General features: G+C 42.4%; 1 protein-coding gene across 3 annotated transcripts in view; it reads left to right on the forward strand.

The window, feature by feature from the left end:
• Positions 1 to 2,480: 2,480 nt before the first annotated feature.
• LOC120903195 (transcription factor Sox-19a) overlaps positions 2,481 to 25,290 on the forward strand; it is a 47,738-nt gene continuing 24,928 nt past the window's right edge. Inside the window, exons 1-3 of one of the 3 annotated variants that reach the window (XM_040312469.1) lie at positions 2,481 to 3,385; positions 22,634 to 23,005; positions 23,107 to 23,282. In XM_040312469.1, the coding sequence (XP_040168403.1) occupies positions 3,381 to 3,385; positions 22,634 to 23,005; positions 23,107 to 23,282 (553 nt within the window). In that variant the 5' untranslated portion in view covers positions 2,481 to 3,380. The remainder of the gene's footprint in view (positions 3,386 to 22,633; positions 23,006 to 23,106; positions 23,283 to 25,290) is intronic. The other 2 variants (XM_040312470.1, XM_040312471.1) reach the window with 2 other exon arrangements.

The raw sequence follows: 25,290 nt of genomic DNA on the forward strand, positions 1-25,290 counted from the left end.
TTTATGAAACCCAACACTAGTGTAATGCTCTCTGTGGCGTTTAAAATCAGATTCTAATATATTAATATATCTAATATAATAATAATTTATCAATCGTTCTAGCAAACTGTGTCCATGTGAGATTTAAAATACGAAAATATTGATTGTACCGAGTCGTCGAGTGATGAAGAAACATATAAAAAAGGAAAGGAATAATGTCAATAACCTATATCATTTATAACCAACACTAAATTGCGATACATATTTACTTTAAATCAAAATAACTGTGTTCCTTTAAATAAATATGATTTTTTCGTACTTTGCCATAATTTCTGTTAAATAAACGTGTTTGCTTGCCGGAGCTCAAAAGGACCAGCGTAACACGTTTATTTGTGTTTGAAATATATCTAATAGAAGAAAAATCTATTGAATGCAGTCATAAAGCTGCTTTCACACACCAATTTAAAACATTTGCAGGCAATTTCATAATTAATTTCTTAAACTTTTTGCAGTAGTTTGATTGCTCTTAGTTTTAAGCGTCGATTCTTCTAGCCTCCTTCTAAGAAAATTATCCTTCCAGCTAATTTGTCCTGTTTCTAGAATCCTCAAACATACTTCTACCACATCAACCACCACTGTTCCCCCTTTTCAACCAAACACAAACGCGCGCGCGCGCTCGCTCACAACAGAATGTCATTTGCATAGCGATATTTTTCCGTTTTATTGTTCGCTTTTTTGTGTAATTATTACGCTCTGCTATCCTTAACCTGAAAAGTAAAACGGTTTCCCTATTTTCTCCCTCCATTCGCACACAGCCGAGTCCTTACCACAATTAACAACGTTCAATTCATTTGCATATGAAACCGAAATTGTTCCGATATTGAGCTCTCCGGCGCTTTTAAATGCGTTCTTTCTTTTTTATAGCGTCATGTGTGCGTGTGTTGTGTATGTTTGACGATTTTATTGTCACTTTTGTTGTCGCGCCGATGTGTGTACTGCTGCACGCTGCACGGTTGGGAAAGTCAACCCTTCGAGTGCATCATTAATGGGGAAAGCTTGTTGAAACCCGTCCAAAGAATGGCACGTTGTGTTGTGCCCGGCACGTGGTAAACACGTCAGCGCGAAAAGGTGGGTTTGCCGCGCACAGCACCGGTTGCATCGTCCTTGATCAGAGGGGGGCTTAGAAGCCAATTTCTAAAAATTTGTCAACATTAACAATATGTGACCATTGGCAGTACAAAAAAGGCCAATAAGTCTAATAAGCATAAAGGGTTTTAAGTTGTTTTAGGAAAAAAAGGTCCTTAAGAATGATAAAACATTCTTCTGTTTTGCAACAGCAAGTTGAACATTGAATTGAATTTAGGTTAAAATGTAACCAGTCTCTCCCTATTTGCCCGAGCACAAACGTACATACAATGTCATGCATACCATTATTGATTTGCCACCATTGAAACTAGGTGCCTGGAGCGCTGTGTCATCTGCACTTTTGCCAAACAAATACGTAAAAAACATCCTCCCCACACACAAGCTCCAATATTTCCTTTTCGAAACCTTCAAAAAATGGTGCACAAATGTGTGTAAAGTAATCCTTTAATTCCGGCTGACATTGCTCCACAACCCGGTCTCCGACGGTTCGATTTAAATGCCATTGTCGCTGAACTTCGATTTGCCTTCGCCGCACGCTCCCAACTCCCGAGCAGTCTCCAACGAGCAACCTAAAACAGGCGCCCTGTTGCCACATTTCTGCGCCAAACAGCAGCAACAGCAGGAGAAGCTTTTTTCCCCGCTTTGCTGCGGCAAGACACGGGCAGCTGCACGCATCCAAGACACAGCCAGACAGTTGACTCGCTCACGCGCACGCACGCGATATAAGCAAGCATCGCTTCCATTGCTCGTCTCCCCACTCACTCTCTCTCTCTCTCTCTTAAGCGCGCTTGCAACAAAAGACAACGCCTTCTACGTTCGTTTGTCGTGCGCAGGAGGGTGGATGGAGCCGTGAAGAAGCAGCTGCTTGACACATTCCGCAGACCCAAAAGCCAATCGGAGCGGCTGGAACAATGCGGGCATGAACACACGCGACAGCACATGCGCTAACGAGGCTCGAGGACGACCTCCTCGGCGTGTGCTGGAGGATCCTTGCGCCGTGCGGAGAGTTTTGGAGGATTTTTGCCGCCGTAATGCGCACGCGCACACGAACGGCAGCAGCTCCCCCTCGCAAAACGTCGATGGCCTCTCTCACCTGTCGCCTGAGGACGAACGAAAAACCGCCGAAACAGGTTTTGAGTCGCTGTCTCAATCCTCCTCTCTATCTCTCTATCGTTCGGTTCTCATTTCATCTCATTCCATCCCAATGCTTCTCCACCGGAACGACCAGCTCCAGCGCGCGTCTGAGTAACGCAAAAAGCGTAACGCTCTCTCCGAGCTGCTTTGCATGCCGTATCGATGGTTTGCAATGGGTCGTGGCATCGCTTCGGGCTCCATGTGTGTGTCTGTATGTACGTGTGCGTGTGTGGGGTTGTGGCTCCATCGGGTCGTGCATTTGTGTGTGTGTTTCCCGGGGGCGCACAAACCGGGTCGCAGCAAATCCTTATCGCAGTGTGGCTACTGTACCGCTGCCGGCGACGTGTAACGACGCACGCTTGGTCAAACAAAACGCGAACTCGTCCACCCAGGGACAGGCTACACACTGCACACATTTGTTGGGGCCACAGGGTGGTTTTGTGTGCACGTTGATCCTGGCTTGTGTGCTTTATTCTTTTTGTTAAGTGGCAGTGGGAAAGCGCGGTGGCCGGGGAGAGCATTACACCAGGCCCGAAAAAGCCGTCGGGTTGCCCGGATGGGTGACAAATCGATTGATTCCGCGATTGACGATGGGACCCCTAACGTGTTGGGGGGGGAGAGGATAGTCCCAAGCGAATAAACAATAGTGTGTGACAGGCGAGAGAGTGTGAGGGATAGAGAGGGTGAGAATGTGAATGATAGTGGTTGTAGTAAACCGGGTTAGTGCGTACACGTTACATTGTGATTCACAATCAGCTTACGGTGGAGCAGTGCATTGGTGCGTGAACCGCACGGTTGCTGTAGCGCAACTAATTATAAACGGATCGCATTTCGAATATGATACAATTGTTACAGCTTTGTGGAGTAAATGTGTGTTTATTGTGTAAAAAACAACCACCAAACAATTGTGAAGAAAGAAAGCCAGCACTTACAAAGAAAATGAGTTTTTAAGTGATTATTAAGGTGATAGAGGTGACAATAATCGATGATAAGAGTTCTCAGAGTGAAACTAAATTTCTCAAAAAAAGGAGTGGTGTGTGTTACTGTTAATTTGAAGAGGAAATTTCTTACAAGTTTTTCTCTCATTCTTTAAATTTGCCATCAAAGCTGCAAGTGTGAGTATGATGTATGGAACAATTTTGTGTCTTCTTATCAATCATAAGGTTGTACTTGTAAGGCTTTTTAAGCAGGTTGTGTACTAATTGCGAGTCAAACTTCATGCGTATCTGAAGAATGATCCGGCTAGCTGTTATAGTAATACTTAAATGCAAGGCAAACACATCGATTTGCTGTCCATAAACACACCTAACACAGTTGACAACAGCGACGACAAAACATGCTTTTTTGCACATCCAAATAACTTTACAAAACATAATCGATTTGTTGGTGCAGTGTATTTATAACGGGGAACTTTATATTGAAGCAAACAAAATTGAACAAACATCGCTGTATTGATGCTTTTTTTATAGATCGTTAATGTCGTGGTGCTAATTTGTTGTTACCTTCCGTTCAATGGAAGGTGTTTATGTACACTAAAATTATCACCTGTGCTGTCGGGCAGCGAAAATAAAATAGAATTCATGTGACGATCAAGCTAGAGAATAAACAGTATTCAATGAATAACCAAAATGAAATAACAATTTATTGTGGAAACTCTTAACCCCACTAAACAAAAGACGCCATGTGCTATACTTTCCCCGCTTTGGTTTGTTGTTCCATCATATGGGGCAGAGTCATTAGATGTGCTCAAGCCTAAGATAATAAAAGGCATCTTCAACACCACACAAGAGCAATGCATTCCAGTAATCGAATCTTCCTCATGAAGCTTCAAAAGCTTCATACAATGACAACTTCAAGTAGTGCTAGATCGTGCTCTGTAGGTGTTTGTTTTTTCACTACTCCCCCCGCGCCTAGACTGCACTAATTTTCAAATACAAAAGTGCTGTCTTAATTTCCATCTCATCTAGCACCGACATGAAGCACAAAGCCTACAAAAGCCTCCCCCGGTTTGGCTGCACGATGATAATGATTAAGAGATAGCCGAAACCAGAGCTCATTACCCGGTCGGAGTCGGAGTCATCTCCGGCAGGGAAGGTTTTGCTGTGGAGCAATCTCCGTTAAAAAGCAATATCTTCTCGTGCAAGCCGTGTGAGTGTTTGTTCAACATTTCAAATCAACAAGCAATACGGCACACCACGGCGACGGCGCTTGTTTGACCGTGGCTTGATGATAGGCTTTTGAATCCATTTTCAACCGAATGACACTGAAGTGTTGATGAAGTTGATCCGTCCGATTCGATGTCGTCGTCGTCGTGATGAAATGCTGTGATCCCACTCCCCTTCCTTTCCACACCGCAAACCGTCGATATTGATGCCCGTACGTGCGCGCGTGCCCTTGCCGTCGTCTTGCGCGGCCTAGCCGAGAAAGCCGAGAGACTGTCTAAATTTCAGATCTTACGCCGCTGTATGCGCCGCTGAATAGCAACAAAGCAGATGATGAGACTCGAGTCGAGTCAAAATGTGAACCACACAAATGCTGATGAAAGAAAAATAAACATCTTGACGGTTTGTATGGTTTGATGCTTTCGGTGCGGGGTGGTGCGTGATTGCATCTTATCTGTGCGGTGGGTGCTTGGCAGACGGGAATTTGTACGAGGAAAGTAAAGGAGTTGAAAAGCTCTTTTTTCTATATCTTTAATTAAATTGTGGCATTGTTTTGAGTACTATTTTTGAACAGTAATGAAAAACAGTAAAAAAGCTGTATTTTTCCAACAAAACGTTGATTGGGAAACAAACTCTAAGTTGTCTCCGATTTTTTTTTTCTCTTTTTCGTTGGCTCAACAACCGTTGTCGGTCAAGGCCTGCCTGTACCACTTGTGGGCTTGGCTTTCAGTGACTAATTGATTTCCCCCCATAGCAGGATAGCCAATCCTACGTATGGCGGCACGGTCTATTTGGGCTTGAACCCATGACGGGCATGTTGTTAAGTCGTACGAGTTGACGACTGTACTACAAGACCGGCTGTCTCCGAACTCTAAATTAATTGATTTTTCAACTTAAGGTAGTTTCACAAGAGTTTTCACAAAAGTTTACAAAGATTATATGATAATTACATTCAACACTAAATTTTGAAAAATATGTAATTCTAAGTATTGTCTTGACGTGCTTACTGAAAAATACTTGTAGATAATTGTATCAAAATAATATCGTACGCTAATTATTATGTTTTAAGGACCGATTTCAGGTTCTTCAAAATTAAATTGTAAAATGAGTAAAACCCTAGGATAAGGAGTAAAGAACATGATTTAAACAGATACAATAAGTGTACTACGAACATCAAATAACTATTTAATGTGGTAAATCTTTGAATGCATTTTTACAAAGCATAGGATATTATTTTCTGATGTTCAAAAAAAACCAATGAAACAGTATTCAATTTGTTATGTTAACAACCTTAACAACTACCGAAATGTCTAGCTTTCTGCGGAAATGGCTTGCAAAAAAGAATGTTAGATTTTAGAACTGCGCTTCATTTTTGACTTAAAGAGACAAAGGAGGACAATGGGCTCAAATTCTTCAAAAAAAAAACAAATAAATAAATAAATTCGTTAACAGAATTCAAACGAATACTTTACAAAACAGTGGGAAGAATTCCAGTTAGAAATCCATTTAGATGGACCGCAAATATGGATCCAAATACCTGTCACAACCAATGGTTGGGGTATCAAAAATGCGACAAAAAATTATAGCCTTACACTTCTCACCACATTCTATCCACATTGTACAATAACACAAGCAAAGGACCTTGCCACTTACCAACAATGCAGCTCTGCAGAAATTTTCCCATTGCGAGCGGAAAATGTTTCCGGCTCAAAAAACCAACCAGACAGAGCGACGCATTATTGCAGCGCAAATAGCCGACGGCAAAATCAAAAACCTTCGCCGTGCGCCTCGAACAAAACGTCCGCTGCTCACACTTGGTACGCAAGGAGAGCACACACACCCTCCCATAAAGCCAACCGTGTGCCAGCTAACAACGTGTGCCTATACGCCCGGGAGGGAATTGTTGGTTTTTTCTTCCTTCGAGCAGCGAGCAAATTATTTAATCGGATCCGTATGCTTTCGACAACAGGAGTGGCTCGAAAAACAGTGAAGGGTGTCCCATGGCAGAGGACAAAACATAGGAGGGGGAACAGATTAGGGAAGTGAGCATAATAAATATGTTAAACATTTGAGTCGTATTAGCAAATGTGAGTTTGGTGCTGCTCCCTCCGCTGGTGCTGTCCATATAAGTTGTTCACACTCTCGAAGGAACTGCACCTCGTTTTGAGGTGACCTTCCCAGTTTTTGAGTAAGCACACCGCGTCGGCTTCATTACAATCGTTCGGGCATTTTACAACCTCCAAAAAACGGAACTTGCGTGCAGCGTGGAGTTTTGTGCGGATTAACCCTCAACTCTCTTTGGCTGTTCGACGACGGGGAGCATCAGCGTGAGCAGCGAGTTTCCTTAGAAACAAACACATTTTTGTTCCTTTCTTTGCGTGCAACGGGCGGACACAGCATTGTGCTGTGTGTTGCAAGTGGGCCACGTGTCTTAATAACCAACGCCGAAGAGCCGAATCCACTTTTCCGCTGAAAAGTTGGTCAAAACGTGTGCGCCCAAGAATGAGGTCGGACACCACTCCAAAAGATGGCGGCGGATCGATTGTGTAAGGCGCGACAGTATTATTCAATTAGAGCGCGCGTTCGTCTAATTTGCCTGGCGTTTTCCCTCTTCTGTTTCCGCCAAGCACGGCAGTAAAGGTGAAGAAAACCCTTTTTTTCGAGGTGAATGAAAGTGAAATTCAATCCCATTTCGGGGAGGTCAGTCAGCGTGTCCTTTTCTTCCGGGGTTTGGGTGCTGGAGCTCCCGCTTTTCACTCACTCTCGCTCGCTCTCTCTCCCTCTCCAGGGATACAAGAACGATAGAACAAAAGCATAAAAATATCTTTCCGGCAAATAAAACCTGCACTTTGGCAACGGTTGTAAATAATGGAAGCCCTTTTGCGGCGTAGAAAAATGCTCTCAACAGTGCGTAACTTTACAACCTTTTTCTGTACTGAAGCCACATTGCTTGGAAAGTTTTCGCCACAATTACAACAATAAATCAATCACTGGGAAACGGCACCTCGTTTATGTATTGCGTTCGGTAATGATGGACAAACCGGCACGTGCTTTTTAAAACAAAACGTAGCAAAAAAAATTCATTCACTACTACAGTTGTGCCTTTCCGCTGTAAATGGCATAACAGTAAATGTCATGTTAAATGTGTTATGTAATTAATGTTAAGAAATATCCGCCATAGTTCTCATTTATTTTTGGATGTCTATTTTCAATTAAACGCATTTGAATGAGGAAAAAAACATCTTTCTTGACAAAAAAGTCCTCAGTAATTTGTTATTTTTAGAAACCTTGCTAGTTTCAAATCCAAAAGCAAGAGTGCGAGTCATTAAAGAAATTTAAAGAAATTAAAGAAATAATACAATTGACATTTTGACTTTGACACTGTTCCCGAGTTACGCGGTTTCTGCTTTCCCGACGAATCCGCGTAACTCGAATATCCGCGTATGTCGAATTTCACGTTTTTTGACTAAAATACTATTGATTACCCGTTTTTGATTTAATTTAATACTTTTATACACTTCATCATTTATTTGATATGATTCGTGCAGAAAATTCTTATATTTCTGGCTTTTAAGTAGTTTCAATTTGTTTGCAAAAATGCAATTTATACCGAACCTGAAGCAAATTGTACTGATTTGATATTTAATCTGTCAAATTTAGAAAACCGCGTATCTCCGAATCCGCGTAAGTCGAGAACCGTGCAACTCGGGAACAGACTGTATACTCAATGCAATCAAACCTTCCAAAAGAACATTTTGCAACACATATTGCATAACTTTAGGCGGTAAGGAACAAACAGATAAGGACTAATTTTAAAATTTGGAATAAAATGAACGAGAAACATGTTGGAAATGAAAATGTTATCCACAGAAAGGTTAATTACAAAAAAACTAACACAAATATAATCCTGAAACGCATAAAAACAGGAATTTCCCGTGTATGAGTAACAATTTTGCTTTTATGAGTAGATCATTGAAGCATGTAAAATGTTATTGTAAAGATTATTTGTTAATTAATTTGTTATTTGCTGCCCGTTCTGCTTTACTTTTGGCAAAATCCTACAGAACATTTTGTTTCCTTGTTATTGCAATATTGTATTTGATGCTTGTACAATTAATATTTATATCTATTAGTTGATTGATGGATAGTAATGCCCTCTCGAACCATTTGAACAATATTTTACAATGCACAATGCACGCTATGGGGCAGAATTCAGCACTTGAACAGAATTACGATAGTTAAACTCAGTCGGCGAAATCCTCGACTCAAAAGCGTCGCTGACAGCGTTGAAAGCACATAAGTTGGAACGGGTCAGAGGAGCCAAATTGCGTTTTACGATCATCGAACGCAGAGAAACGCAAACCACGCAAGGAGGATGCTTTTTAAGAACATCGCAACGGTTGATTTTGCTGCTGCCAAACAAAACATTATGCCACCAGGGAAAGAACACTTGAAAATTGTCAATTTTCCCAGCCGCTGCTGTATACTTATTGAAAACACACAACAAACACACAGCAAACACAGAGCATAAATAACGATTCACCAGTAAATGATGCAGACGCCCCATCCAATGTAACCACGGCGGATGGGAGGACAAAAGCTGCACAGAATGCGCGCGTACACTATTGGATGGCGCTTTGAATGCTCGCTTCTTTCATAACGCTTCAATGAAACGATAAACTCGCAAATGAATGTGCACTCGAAAAACATCATTAAATAAAACTTCTCTCTCCTCTCCACCACCCTGGTGTTGGGAAGGCCCTTTCCTCGGTGACATTGAGCATTTTTCGTAACAATTTCGCGTCTCGTAACCACTTGCAACGCATTTGAAAAGGAAAAGGTTTTCCCCCGATTCAATGGCACAGCATCGCGGCGCGGACCACCGTGCGCCAAGTGGCCACCGAAACATTCGGTGACATTCGGTGACGTTATTAGGTAAGAGAGGAGGGTGTCGGAGAAAAACCGACGGAAAACGACGCTTATGATACCATAATTCTCCAATTATCGTGCCACCGTCCGCTGCTGCCATCGTTGCGAATGCCGGGCCCGACCCCAAACCATCCTAAGCTTTAGGATTGCGTTTTGCTATGATGAATGTAATAATATTTCGTCTTTTCTCTGGCTTTTTTTTGTTTGTTGCTGTTCTGTCTGCACTGTTTGCGCTGTGTGCGGTTGGGGGGTTGGATAGCAGGAAAATGGCACCACTTTTCCCGTTGAAAGGGAGCCGCCGGGTGGATGATAGCGTCGGAGTTTCATTCTACTTAATGCCACTCTAGAGGAAGCCTGGTTTTTTCGCCCTGGACCTGTCAGTGGGGAAGAATGAGCCACATTGATGGCACTGTAGGGGTAGGAGGGGAGAAACACAATAATGTGCTGGTGGTGGTGGCATTTGTGTTTGTGTGTTTGGGACTGAACAGATTATGTCGCATTGAGTGGAGCATTATGACGCATTATTATTATTATTCGGGGGTGGCAACCGATGGATCCGCGTACGCCGCAGCCCGATTGCCCTACACCAGTCAAGAAGTTACTAATTAAAGCCATAAATTGTAACGATGCGAAAAGATGTTTTTTGCTTTCCGTTTAGCTGCTGGTGTCGGTGGTTGGATTGGAAACACATTGAGAACCAGCATAAGTTGTTAAGTGGGGCGGATGAGCTGACTTATTTGAAGCACTCGTACAGGACAAACACACGATAAAGCGATAAATCATGTGCTAATATTGAGTGAACTTTTGCCATGGTGTTTGAAGCCACAGTTAAAGCTGACAGTGTGAATGAAAGATAGTATATATGGGAAAGCCATATGGGTATTGCCACCATAAACAATTGATCAATTCATTTGATACATTTATTGTGAGTTTTGTATGATGTCACGTCCAAGGTAATTTGAAATTATTTGGTTAATTTTCCATGCGAAAACATTGAGGGTTATATTTCATCCTAATTCAATCAAAATATGCAAAACATCAATATTACTTATAGATTAATTCTCAGTTTTAATTCCTTCTTGCAGTTTAGTCAGAAGGTTAAGACCTCTTGATTATGATGAATAGTGATCAAAATGTATCAGACTGCGCGTCAAATGTGAACTTTTATCTTAACTTATTTTAGGAACAATAAAAACAAAGAATTATAAATTAGCAATTATTGGCTTCGATTTATTTCAATTGCTCGTCATCAAATAGTTAATCAGGACTATTTGTCTCTACATCTTCTGAAAATACGACGAATAAATATATATGTATTATAGAACTCAAATTTGTTCTTCTCAGTACTCAAAAACTGGAAAAATAATGCTCCATTACTTAAAAAAGTAATGATAAAAAGCCCAAATAAATAATGTTAAGCTGCTTTTGAACATTTTCCAAATAGAAGGAAACAAAAAACGGCCAACTGAAATTCTGATGCCAACCTTTACTTCTTTGAATCGTAACTAAACAAGTGACACCCTTAACATGATCCATTTGCTGTATGGAGTAGTTTAGACTTTTGTTTAGGCCTTCATATTGAAAATTGTTTAATTTATTTGTAAATAATTTATCCCGATACCATCAAAATTAATGATTGACTATTAAGTTAAAACACAATCAATGAAAATTAGCCTTCAAACAATTAAATGTTTTCGAAATGTTCCATATGTCCGGACTGCGGACTGAACGGCCGCGGGGGACCCCGGCCTAAAGGGGTCCCCGAGTTAAAGCTCCACAGCACTTTTAGAAGCGTTTTTTTAAATATCGCAGTTATGAACGGAAAGCTACATCTTTCTGATAGTAGTACATTCTTACAAATAAGTGTGTGGAATGCGTTGATAACGTTTATAGCAATCGAAAGTTGTTACGAGCTTTGAAGATCATTTTTGAACGCTTACACAAACTGAACATTCTTTTTGCACTCTTATATATAAATAAAACCTCTCATGACAAGAAAGCATGAAAAAGGTCCTAGGACGTTTTTTTTTTTCTTTAATAAATTCGGCGATGGTCTTGATCTCAAGGAAGAAAAGTCTACAAATAAGCAAGTACAGTAAGCAAGACAAACTTTGTGTAGTGGCTTTCACTTCTCATGTACAAGATTGAGCAAACAAATGAATGGCAAACTCTGTTCTAAAAACACAAAAGTACTTACGAATAAAATTCAGTTTTTTTGTCAGGCTTTCCAAATATGCCTTTTAACTGTACTACACCAATTGTCAGGTCGTTACAGTCATCCAATTGGTTAATATCTGGGTAACTGAATCAAGGTAGACCAACCAGATCTGTACTGAAATTTGGAAAGTCCGGAGTTTTAATAACAACACTTTATCATTTCATCGGTTGAATCATTCCCATATAAAATACTCTTAGCCTAGTAAAACGACTAAATGAGTATTTGTTTTTAAAAATTTCAATAGAGAGTGAAAATTTCCTTGCACCGAACACTGGCTAGTATTTCAATATGGTTTGGATTTTTTGCACTACCGAAAACAACGATAATGGACATCCTAAAAATATGCCAAATATGTAAGTCTGAATACATGAAGACTATTAGATAATGTTAAAATAATGTACTAGCTGCCATATAAAACGACAGAACAAAATCAATCCCTAATGAAAACAGGATTGTGTATTTGCTATTCGGAAAGATATTCATAATAAATGCGAAATAATTTTTGGGACTTTCGTTTTGAAACTTGGGGCCTCATTTCGATCCCACGCTTAGGACCCCGGGATGGATAAATTCGCCTCTGCATATGCCATTCGATGTTGCAAACAAACTATTAAACATTGCACGATAGTCTTTGAGGTTCAAACAATATATTTATATTTTTTAGGAATAAGTATAAATTGTTTTGTGTACAAAAAATGCTTTCCCATAGTGATGTAAAATGTTACTACAGCACCATTGCCGATTGAAAGTGTAACAGTGTTTTGTAACAACAGTATCAAACGGATAAGAAGTGTTGCTTGGACATCATTTGCTCGTAACTTTTCTATTTCTTATTTTATTCAACGCACTTTTTCTTATCAATTCTATACACAGAGCGATGGAAAATTGCTAGAATAGTATAGAATAGGTTTTCCGACTTTTTAACGGAATTCTATGAGCTGATCCTCATTTTATGGACAATCATTTTCAAACTCAGTCTCAAGTTCACAGACGTTTTACTGCTTGCTTAAACGAAAACAGTCCCATGAATACTTCCTTCGACAATCACTTTAAATTATTCCCCGTTTTATGAGCTCTTAGCTTTCATACTCTCGAGACCTGCTAAACAAAATCGACGAACAAAAAACAAAACACCCATCTCCCTGCACACAACGGTAGCGACACAAGCATGAAGGAAAAAACGTGTCTCGAATAGGTGAAATAAAAGCCAAAAAAGTGGTGAACAAAGCGTACCGTTCAGTGCCACCCAATATATATGCCATCCTGTCTGGGACACGTACACAAACACATACCCACAAATAGTCAACATCCCAACAGGGAAACCGGCATCACCGGGACAACGCAAAACCTGCAACCATGCAACTCCCCACACCACGCGCAGCTCGGGGCGTCAGGGTAACGAGACGCTGGAAAGAGTTGTGTGTGTGTATGCCCTCAAACCCCATCATCCCACCTTCCAAGCGCGCGCGCGTCTGCATTGGCAGCATTGGCTTTTCATTAGGATTCAGTTCATTATTTCATTTCAATTTTCCAATGGAACACACAAAACAACAGCCATTCTTCCAACAGTACGGGAAAAAAGGCGGCCCGTCGACGGGCGACGAAAACAATGGCGACACAATGGCGACAACGAACGGGCAGCGGCGGGCAAAAGAAGAAAAAGCGACTGAGGAGCGTTCCCCTTTCAAACAACCTGTCAACCGGTGTGACACGACCGGTGGGGGTTTGTTGGATCCGAAGGAAATGAGTCGGTTCGGGAGTTGCTTTTACAGCGGCAGTTTTCCCGAAAACAATCCAACATCCTCATTATTTCGTTTCCGAGTGCATTGAGAGCGGAAATTAAAGAAAATGGATGAATTGTCGAACCTCTGTGGGGCCTCGATTGGATCAGGTTCTCCTCATCCCGCGGGGGGGTATGTCTATTGTTTGGCACACAGCAAGGGAAGGTTTGATTGAAATAGTGTGCCCTTAGTGTGCAACACTTGTTGTTGTTGTTGCTGTGTTTGTGTGCTGTGAAAATCCAAAGTATTTCATTATTAAGAGCGGCCTTCTTTCCTTCCTTCCCGTCAATGTCTTCTCAATCAAATCGACTCCATCACGGAATGTGGTGTATTGAGGTGCTCATTAGTCAGCGGGAGGATTTATTCGTCCGAAAATCCCGAACCATTTAGCCCCCTTTTCACTTGCTTGTCACAATCCTCAATGGTAACTCTTCATTCATCCGATTTATGAATAGTTCGTCAAATGACGGCTGAAAGCTCTCGCACTATCATTGGGCATTTGATATTCCCAATTGAAGATTTGCTTCGTATTTTTTGCTAATGCAACTATTCAAACCGATACTGTCACTTTGCAGTTTGCAGAGCTTTGGCTTTACCATCCATCCCATTGGCAGATCGCGCACACGATCGCGCAGCTTTCAATCGAGCAGGCGACGAACCCCCCCGTCCTATAGTGCTTAACGCGAGCAAGTACAATGCCAAGACTGGCAAACAGGAACATTGCTGACCAATAGAGAGATTCGCGTTGTGATCTGATATATTCGTGCGGTCGTTTTCGGTGTGCTTTTTTTTCTTCTCCTCATTCGCCTGCTCACCCTAAATATAACCCTTAATTGACACATTACTCACGCCCGGCCCGACAAAGCGCGCGCGAGAAACTTACTAGCCCGTACAACACAAAAGCGGGACAACACAGGCAACACAGCAACAACAAAAAAGAAACCCCCCTCGAGCTGTCGGTCAACTTTGATGATTTTATCATCAATAAGCCTTGCCACGTACAATGACAAGCTCGATCAGTGTCAGCGCGCGAGTGTTTGGTGTGGTGGTGGTGCTCGCAGCAGCTCGCGTCGTTCAAAAGCTCCGTTTCAGTGCCCGCGGGGGGGGTCCATGCCGTGGGTGTAAATGGCACCTACTGGAGTCTCAAGGGGGGTGGGGAGACCTGAGGAAGCTGTACCAGCCTGTCTAATCTCCACTAACAACGTGTTCGCCGGGGGTGCGCTGTTTTGAATCCCTTTTTCCAACGAGCAGAGAGAGAGAGAGCGAGAAGTGAACGGGGCAAAAAGGTGTTATGATTGATGCAATAAAGGTTCCACCGTTCCACAGTCCCCCCCCCCTCCTTCAACCACGCCACCACCTTTTTGTATAACAACCTTGTCCAATTCGGCTCGATTCGATCTGTCAGTTTTTCTCCATTCATCGTGCCCATCGTGCCGCCGCGGCATCTCTCGCACGCCGTCGTGTCCTTTCGGTGTGGTTTGGGAGGGGTGTGGATTGAAAAGTGTCTAGCACGGTACGGCTGATTAAAACGCTACGTTTCGTGGGCAGTTTGAGCACGAAATCAATAGAAATCGCTCCACGCCCTGTTCAATCCGCGGGACCTTTACCTTTATTAATATCTTTCGCTACATTCATTGCATTCTTTCCGCCCCTGGCCCGCTATGCTTATTTAGCCGTCGTGTCTTGTGTGTGTGTTTCTCTCCTCATTTTTTTCTACTACACCATCCTCTACTTTTCTCATCGTTCCCTGCCACGGAGCTGTAAGCGGAACGACGCCCCATGCCAGCGCTCATTTGTGTGGATGAGTTTTGTTTTTGTGTGTGCTATTGCTGATACGAATATCATCTCAGGCGCGCCGCGATCGCATTCTTTTTCGAATGCTGCGCGACTATTTCTCGCTTCTTTTGTAAATGATTAGATGCTTTCAATGGGCCGGACAGATGAGGGGCGGCAGTGTGGGGGCTGCTTGATTTGTTCCCTCCTTTGTAGGGGGTTGCATGCCTTTTTTCCATCGTTATCGACGCAGATACTACTGCTGCCGGTTGTGTGTGCTATTGAGTCGACGAGTAGGACACTGAAACAATTGCTGTTGTTTTAGAGCCTTAAACTAAGTATTGTGATCATGGATCGATGAGTTAGTTAATAGTAAGCTACGGGTATTATTAACTGTTTAATTTTGTGTACTTTGAAGAATTTAACGTATGTTGCAATTTTATTCAACAATATAAATTTTCATGTTTTAACACACACGTTTTGTTACTTCTATTAACTTTTCTTCACTTTCGTTTTATTTTTCAATCTAATTTGATTTTGTTTCTCTTGAAGATCATTTGTCATAAGATCAATCCGAACAAAAGCACCCACAATGGGATGGATAATGCGATGAAAAAGACGCTTTACACGTTACTTTACCTTTCCATGTTTTTGTTATTATTTCCCCCCGCCCAAGTGTGCCCGACATACGAAGATCCATTTCAGAAAACCCCCCCCCAAAATTTGAGGGTTGGTCCACCCGAACAAAAAGAAAACAAACACCTTTCGTTAACACAACACACCTTCTTACGATGATCCTTCCCGACAGTCCTGACCGTCGTGGCCCCGGAGATCTGACATCAGCGAGAAAAAACAAAAAAGCACAAACGGAGCACGAGCAGACGATCGTTTATTCCGGCTCGTGGTCTAAGTAAGCGGACGATACAAAACGTTTTAACGATACATTTTTGTTCCTTCTTCTTCCCCCCCCCCCTTAGTGGGAGAACAAAAGACCGTAAAAAGGGTGGCAGCTGATAGTGGTATGGAACGAAGGTACATTAATCATTTTTACACCGGCATTTCAACGATCATTTAACAAGACCGAAAACGAGGACGACGACTCCCTTTTGGTCGGTGTCGGTGGTGGAAGGCAGAGGAGATGGAATTTGACGAACGATCGGTACAGAGGGTTGCTCTAGACATGCTGGCAGCACCAAGGTTTAAGATTTAGCTCAATTCAGCGGCTTTGATTATTATCAAACAGATGAGGGAGAGTAAAAAAGCGCTTAGCGTGTCGTGTTTGTATGTGCATTATGCACAAGATGCAACTGGATAGATTGTTCAGCCTATTATGCTCTTTTTATGGTGATGTTTGGAAGAATTGAAGGTAATGGGAGGTTAATTTATCATTGTTTTAAATATCTTATTTTAGTTTATATCTTACACAAGTGTTATCATGTAAGAACTGATATGATTTTTTAGACAATTGTAAACTAAATAAATGATCTTTTTCTGATCTTTGAAATGATCATCATAATTAAAAAATCTAAAAAAGCGTTAATTTCTATAATTAAATGATTTTAATAAAGTCCTTCAACCTCACTCTAGCATTAACCCTGTCGCAGGTTCAATCATATTGGCATGTCGCATATTGGTATTCCATCACCTCACGCTCTAGAGCCTTTGCTGCGAATGAAATGGTGTGAAAATTAATTATGATAAAATTAATTATATTTTTAACGTCTTCCACCGGCACTTAATGGGCACTCGTGCAGTTACAAAAACAGAGGTCGTTATCGTCTCTCTCCCTGTCTTTTCCTTCCTTTCCGCTGATCAGCTCGGGTGGTTGAAAATTTATTTGCCATTTGCATCATTAGCGCGCCCCCGGGGTTGAAGTGCGAATAATGGGGCAAATAATTAACGATCATTTGCGGGATCTCTCTCTCTCTATACCAGCCTCAACAAGGCGGTTTGAGAGTGCGTCAAGTTGGAGCACTGTTTTTGCCCTGCCGCTATTTGCGAGCCATTTTATTGTTGCTTTGTTTTGTGACCCTGGGTAAAGAGAGAGGGGATGATGTTGAGAAAGTCAGGATGCACCGGTTTGATTGAAGGGATTGAAGGTTGTTGTTGTTTTTTTCACTCTCTCCCTCGTTCCCGGTGGTTGGGGCGAACTGATTTTAATTAATCACAACTTGAACTTTCTTCAACTGTCACTTGGAAAAGGGTTATTAGTGGAAAAGAGGGGTAAGTAAACAATCCTGTTAAAGATGATAAGGTTGTTTTTTGCTTTATTTTGTATGTCCTAGAGCTGTGAATAAAGTGCTGAGCAAAAATTAAATATTTAATAGGGTTCAATTTGTGACTGAAGCTTGCACAATTTTTAGAAACTCATAGAAATATGATACAAAATATAACAAAATGATGCTGTGTTTTAATTTTTTTAAAGCTTATTCATAGTCCAATAAGAAGCAAACAGATGTGAAAAATAGTGCAATTTAAAATGGTTGGCATTGCTTATTAAAATGATGCATATAGTACAATCAGACATGCACCAAACGCTTCAGAATATCCCATTTTTTCGCAGAAGGGACTATGATAAATTATATACCACTTAATACAGTTTAAACGAAAATGACGTTCATCCATTGGGGAATCCAAAAACCTATTGCTTGTAGCACAGATCTCATATTTAAGCTTATTTTATAGTCAATAGAAGAAACTGTCAACTTTGTTGGGATACAGGCTTTTCTTATGGCAATCTCAATACGATTAAGGTCGAGAAAATTAATTCCTATATGAATTTTCCAAACAAAAATGTATCCAGCCGACGATGACGCGATTGCAAAAATGTCTGAGACAAACGCTCAACACGCTCGGCAGGTGAGGTGTTTCGTAAGCACATCCTTCTTCTTTAATACATTCTTCCTTTAATGAAAACACTCCCACTCAATTATGTGACAGCAAGAATCTGGCGGTATTCACATTTAAAAAAAAGCGGTGTGCTATAGAAAGCACGTGCTACCAGCAATTTCCCTTCTTCATCACACACCAATAAAACAAAGCGGCGCAATGTGTTAGAAAATCCATTCGCCTTTTCTTCTCCTCCCAGTAGGTGCTGTCTGAGGTATCCCGGGCCCCGCAAAATTAGCATACAGACGGCATAAATGCCGATGCCGCTGACTGAGGCCTGTGCCTGTGTGCTGAAGGAGTGCTGCCGGCGGCATCGAACGCCAACACACACACGACCGCCGCTCCCGCTGATGATGATTCGAGCTCGTTCCGAAACAAATCTTATGAATTTATAATCAGCCAATGATAAATTTTAGTATTTAATTTTATTGCACCCCCTCCTCTAGCACTCCCCAAACTACTTGATGGGGGGCTATGGAGTATTATTTTTAGAACCAAACACTCACCGCTCGCTTCTCGCTTCCGTTCTGGTGAGTGTGTTGGGTTGGGTGAAAAATTGGGTGATCACCGCATGATTGCCGCCGCCCTGCTGGGGCCCTGTGCTCGGCTCGGAACGTGGCAAAGTTCACGCGGGAGCGCTTGATTAAGGCCCGCGCGCTGTATAGCTTAGCATTATTAATATTCAAATCTAAATTGCCACTTTCCGGCGTATTGTTTCAGATTGTGGTGGCAAGGCACCCGCTCGGTAGCTTGTTGGTTGGTAAATTGAGGACGTTAAACGACGTTATTTTTAAAAAAATATTTGAGAAATCTGTGCTCAAAACGCAAAGCCGAAATTCTATCTCTTGTTTGATGCATTTTTTCAGTGACTACAAACAATTGTAAGGAGCTTTTCGATCGACAAAAACACACTCACTCAGAAGCATCCCCTTTTCTTCTCCGACTTAACGATAACAGACTGTGATGAAATGCTCAAAATATTTAACACTCCAACCCGTTGTGTTCCGCAATCGGATTCCGGAGTCACAAAATAAAAGTGTGAAAGGAAACGATTAAAGCAACAAAGCATCTCCTCGGAATGAAGCTGCTGCTGCTGCTGTGTTTCGTTGCTGGGCATAATGCAACGAAACGCTAATAAACGGAATCAAAATCTTCAATAAATAATAATTAAGTTTTTATTAATGATGACCGAATCGTCGAAACCAGCGTGGCCTGCCCGGCTAATAATCAGTTCAAGGTCCGAAGAAACAGGAATGTCTTTAACTGTCGTTTTTCTCGGGGTTTTTTTTACCCAGTGAGGCAAAAGGTGAGAAAAGAAGATGCGCCCAATGTTGTTAGTAAATCGGTATTCGATCGCCTCTCCACTGTCCCCCATCAACAGCAGTGTCTTGTTGTGCTGTTAATTTTGTTGAATGTTTAATCCTTTTGATGCTTTTGAGCCTTTTGAGGTGAATGAAAAGAAGCAGTGTGTCTTGTTTGCTATTCATTGACCATATCTTCTACTTAAGCCTTTAAACTACAGTCACTTAGCAGAGGACAATAATTGCCCCCAAAAACGATGTGTACAAGAAACGCTAGACAAAGTTTATGGCAATTGAATTCCTCTTGGAAGGCATTACAAAGGGGGATGTTGAAAGTATCTCAGTGTGGAGTTCTCACACTGTCCAAAAATTCGCACAATCACACTTGTACTGTTCTACCGTTTGATTAGGCGTTATTGAAAGACATTACTGCTTCACCACGGTTAGAACCACTGGCTGCTTCAACACGTAAACGGCCTCTTGGCAACACATTCCAGCATTGGATCCTTCGGTTCAAGTAAACGATCAGTGTCAGAATTGTACGTGTCTGTGTGTATGTGGTACCTACGTCTGGGCCACCCCCCATCGAGAAGAGGTGCTTAAATCTGTCACTCAGGAATTCGTTTGATCGCGGTGGTTTTCGGGCCGTTGCAGGAAGTTGCGTGTCTGCATTCCTGACCCTCTGCTGGGCGAGCAGATTGTTTTCTTGAAGCATCCACCCCAGCGCGTTGGAGTCATTCCGTTTTGTGGATGGGTTCGATCGTGCCCGGCCGGACATTCCACGCTAAGTGAGGTGCGTGTGGTATGGTCAGACATTGTGGCGTCATGCTTTTTGGAGTGGAGTTCGATACCGGAATTTCACAGATGAATGAGTTGGAGTTAAAGAGTTGAAGGAATGAAGAAGGAAATTTCTATGAAAGAATGTATTGGTTGCTGCAATACTTTTGTTTAAAATCGTGTTGAAAATTGAACTCATTTGTAGAGAAGTATATAAATAAGTGCATTTCTTTTTATTCCGAACAGCTTCATTAAGCCAATTTCTTTTTTAGCTTCATTAAGCAATTTGTAATCGCCAACCTTCTATTCCACCTAGACCGGCTACCGGCTTTGTGGACTTCCCTTGAGTTCGCAGCACGACGTAGCACATTACCGGTAGCAGCAACGCCAAAACTGAGCCAAAATGACCACCGAGACCGGTCGCCCTGTCCATCCGTCCATCCGTCCGTCTATCCGTCCGTCCATCCATCCTGGGTGCTATGACACAGGCACTGCCCGGCCAACTATACTTGCACAACGGGGTGTCCCACCGTTTTATTGCTACTTGAATTTTATGCCTTCCCGCAGCAGCAGCACCAGCAGCAGCAGCCCCAATCTTGCCGGCCACGCACCGGTGTCGCTGCCGGTTGGCGATTTGATTGGATGTTAAGGTTAATCATGATGCCAACATTTCATCTGTGCTCCACTGCGCTTCCCCTCGACGCAAGGAGATGACGCTGATAAACAAGCGTATCACTTTTCAAAGCACCGATCACGGGCGTCGCGCGGAAGATCAAGCCACAAGCGAGCGCGCAAGATTTTGTTCGACCATAAATTGGAAATTTTACAACCAAGCTGGGTAACGTTGGGTATATGGTGGGCAATAGTGGGTGCGCGGTGGCCCACTCAGTCCGTGGTCGGCTGCAATTTGATTTCCAGCTTCGAGGAAGGACGTGGACGAGGCAAGAAGTGAAGGGCGTAGTAATCAACTCTACTTGTATTTTTAATCGTTTGTCTACGATCATCATGGCAGGAGCATGAGTTGGTTCTTTACATGTGAAGGATTTGTTGTGGACGCGCTCGTTTCAAAGTGAATGACCATTTTGAAGCCAACGAAGGATTGTCATTGGACAGGCAGTCTTGGGGCACGATTGTTTGTCATTCGCTTTGAAAAGCTAAAACCCAACTATGCAGACTTGCAGTTGCTCTTAACTTAGTAATAGTAGAAGCATTACTAACGATACTTGTTCAAAGATCTTTCATACAAATTCCACAAGACCTTGTATATTGAGGCCCAAACTCTAGTATATTTTACAACCAAAAGTTAAACTCATAGACCCAAAGGTGTTTTGTTAGGAGCTGGGGAAGATATTTAGACCCTCTTTTGGAAATAATAATGAATGTAGAGCCTTCATGAGATATCATGAAACAACTGAAGAAACAGCAATGCTGCCTTGCTTACAAACAAGTGTTGAAATGTATAATTTCATATTTCACTCGAACGGAAGATCGAACGAAAGGTGACATGGAAAATTGAAGTTAATTTGATTTCTTACATTTTTATGCATGTATAATTATTAAAAAGCTCCAAAACATCGATAGAACTTTAATGGATTTTAATTGGTTGGCATGATTTCAATATTTGGCCGTTCGATTCGAAGCATCCTGTTTCATTCGACAACCGTTCGAGTGCCGTAAGCATGCGGCATATGCAATTTAGACGTTATGAGGACCATCAAACATAGAGGATCTATATTGTCTATATAAACACTTATTATCTATATCTATACTTCTACACTATTATGTCCCTGATGAGCAAATTGCAAGAAATCTTCCTCTTGTGTTTTTTTAAAATAATTGAACAGTTTCGTGTTTCAGGCAAGAACATAGAAGTTGCTTTATGTCGTCAAATCTAAAGCTGCACTCATACACTCTGAAGACGTACACAATTGGAATCAATACTACATCACTAGGGATGTAATGTCAAGGCTCCAAGAAAACAGAGGGAAAAATACAGATATCCTCCCAAGGTCTTATCTGTTTTGTCTACGGCATACAACATGTGTATCTGTGAAGTGCTCGTTGCAGTGTTTTTGGAAGGTATCATAATACAATACGAAGTCTACAGAACATCTGTGGTCAATGTAAACCTGAAGAATTTAAGATTGACATTTCTTTGAGATTTTAATGTTGTTTCTGATAGCGTAAGGAATACAAAACATATCGAAATCAAAATAGTAAATTCGAATGTACAAGATATTTCGTATCGTTATCAAGCTTGAAGAGACCTAAAGTAGATATATTTGAAATGATATGCATCACTGAAACCGTTACTTATCAATAACGAAGATGATGTGTTTTGCAAAAATAACACTTGAAAATCATCGGTCTTCCTTCGAGGAGATTTGAAGTTTATCCCATAGCATACCATCACTAACTCGAGCTTGCTTATTACTCGGCCCTTTGACCAATCTAACTAATCAATCCCGCGCCATGCAAATTACATACCAAATGCTTCCACGTCCATCCCTAACCACATCACACTCGCTTTGCTTTCTTCTGCAGCGCGGAATTGGCACCACCGTACCGTGACGACGGTGATACGCTGATTGCTCCGGTTCCCAAGGACGCACCGAGCGGTCGAGCGGCCTGTCAAATCCATCCCGACGCGCCGTCATCGCTCGACCGGATCCAGCGGATCTATGGTAAAATGATGGATCGAATACCGTCGCTATCGATACCGGGCCTATCGCTCCCGCACTCGCTCTCCATACCGACGTCCCAGTCGCTCTCGAATCAATCATCGCACGCACTGAACTCGCTCGGGCTACATTCGCAAAATTTGCATGCCTCGTCGGTGAACGCGCTGCACAACTCGCAGACGACCAATCTGCACCAGAACGTCGGTGGACTGCTGAACGGTGCGGCCGGCAATGGGTAAGTAGACAGATGAGCATGGCAACGAGAAGCTGCAGCTCACCTACCCCCTCTTTATTACCACATTATAACGGATCGAACCACTGTTTCCGCTTCTCCTGATTCCCGACCCCAACCTCCCTTCACAGCCTGCTCGGTCAGGCGATGTTGAAGAAGCCGGCCGAGGAGCACATTAAGCGACCGATGAACGCATTCATGGTGTGGTCCCGGTTACAGCGGAGGAAAATCGCCCAGGACAACCCGAAGATGCACAACTCGGAGATCTCCAAGCGGCTCGGTAAGTGTCAAGTTTGAATTTAACCATGGGGAGAATTGAGAGGTTGCCAGTGAGCGGTGCAAAACTTCAAACTCAGTCAATTACTGCGAAACAATCGTAGTATGCGCTGGACATTGCTATAGGGAGTGCGTCACAGCCAAAGGTGGCGCATTGTTTCTCAACGCTTCCGTTTTGCAAAAAGTCTCACCACCACCGCCACCATCGTCATCATCATCATCAAGAAGATGCTTCCCATTTGCTCCATCTGCAATCACACGCTGATTGACGAAATCCTAGCGGCAAGATGTGGCCACCTGTACCACGAATCGTGCATCAGTAAGTTTATCGCCAGCTCGTTGCTGCCCTGCCCGAAGATGGACGAGGCACAGTGGCAAAAGTGTAGTAACCGGTGGCGCTTGGGGCATACCGTCTCACGGGAGGGACTGCGACGCATCTACCTCAACTACGATGCGATGCAGTGCCAGAAGCGCCGCGAACTGTGCCGGCTGACGGAAGACATTGAAAAGGTGCAGAAGGAGCTACGGTCACTGCAGCAACTCGTCGAGGGTGGCAAGTGTAGCCAGTGTGGCCAGAAGGTGAAGAAGGAACCGAAACCAAGGGGCAAAAAGCGAAACATACATGGTGTGGTGAAATAGTTTGGGCGTTGTGTGACGTCGTGGAGGGGTAGGGATAGTCAACATTTTCCGTGCTTTAAATCGTGGCGTATCGATCGTAGCAACCAATGTTGTGACAGTTCGCTATGTTGATCAAAGTAGAAAGCATACACCTTCTATTAAGCAGTATCGTTGTCCAAGACCAAAAAAAAAAGCACCCGAAACTAACATGTACGCCTGTTGCAAGATCTGTGGCGGTATCGTAGAACAGTCGGTTTGGCTCAGCGTCTGTGGATACCTGTTTCACACCGAGTGTCTGGAGTGTTTTCACGAAAATTCCCACAAACCGTGTGCGGGCTGTGGCACCAACGAGCGGGACGGGTGTGAACATCCGCTGGACAAGACGTACACGGCCGTGTGTCTAAGGCGTGCCTCGATCGATCGGGAAGATGAAAACCATCTAGTGCTGTGGGAGCTGTTCGAGGAGGTGCTCAAGCTGGAGGCGCAATGGCGGAGGGACATTTTCCTTCCCGAGCTCGGTGTGTTTCTACGTGCGTACTATGACAAAGGTTGAAGCGGAACTGCGTAGACAGGAGTAGCGTGTGTGGTTTTGAGAAGTTATGTTTATGTACACTGTTATGTTTTTGAAATAATATTAAGTTACTGTCAAACACGTGTGAAATAATTCTATTTAATTGTACAATTTAGTGTTATCAGTGGATTTTTTCAGCCTAGATTTTGTGAACCTCTTTGGCTGAGAGTTCCATAACTCTTATTACATATTGAAGCATCAAAAACTCAAGTGAATGGTTCTAGTAATATACATAGATTCGTGAAAAGATCTAAGGTCTAGAGATGGCATAGCCGAAGCGTTTGTTTTAATCCTCAAATGCCAAGATGATAAATATTACCGGTGCAAAGTTGTTGTGAAATTAGGTCCTCGAATCTAGGATGATGAAACAAACGATCTTTAAAAGAACAGACTAGAAATAAAACTAATAGTTCAGCTAAGCGCTTCACATAGTAATGTTATGAGTCATGTCATGAACAGACAACGCTCTGAAGTACACTCTCTATTCGAGTTGTACAGATCATTATTTTGGAGAATAGTAACTTGTTACTTAGTGCTTGTGGTTTGAAATGTTGTATCAGAATTAACGCGCTCTCTTCTGCTGAAACACTTCAACTTTCTCGACACCGAAGAGTTAGAAGAAACCCTTAATACATTCCTGAACAATTCTCTTATGCTATCTAACAATCCATGATTGCTCGTGTCAGTCAACAAGTGACAGTAGGTATACTCTCTCTCTATCATCTTTCGGATGATATCGTCCTGTAAGCCTGATAACCGTGGCAGACAACCAAGGATTTACGGCGAAATAGTTCAAGAGGGCGTGTGCGTGCTTTTAGAACAC

The sequence above is a fragment of the Anopheles arabiensis genome, chromosome 3 (assembly GCF_016920715.1).
Source record: "Anopheles arabiensis isolate DONGOLA chromosome 3, AaraD3, whole genome shotgun sequence".
NCBI classification, from domain to species: domain Eukaryota; kingdom Metazoa; phylum Arthropoda; class Insecta; order Diptera; family Culicidae; genus Anopheles; species Anopheles arabiensis.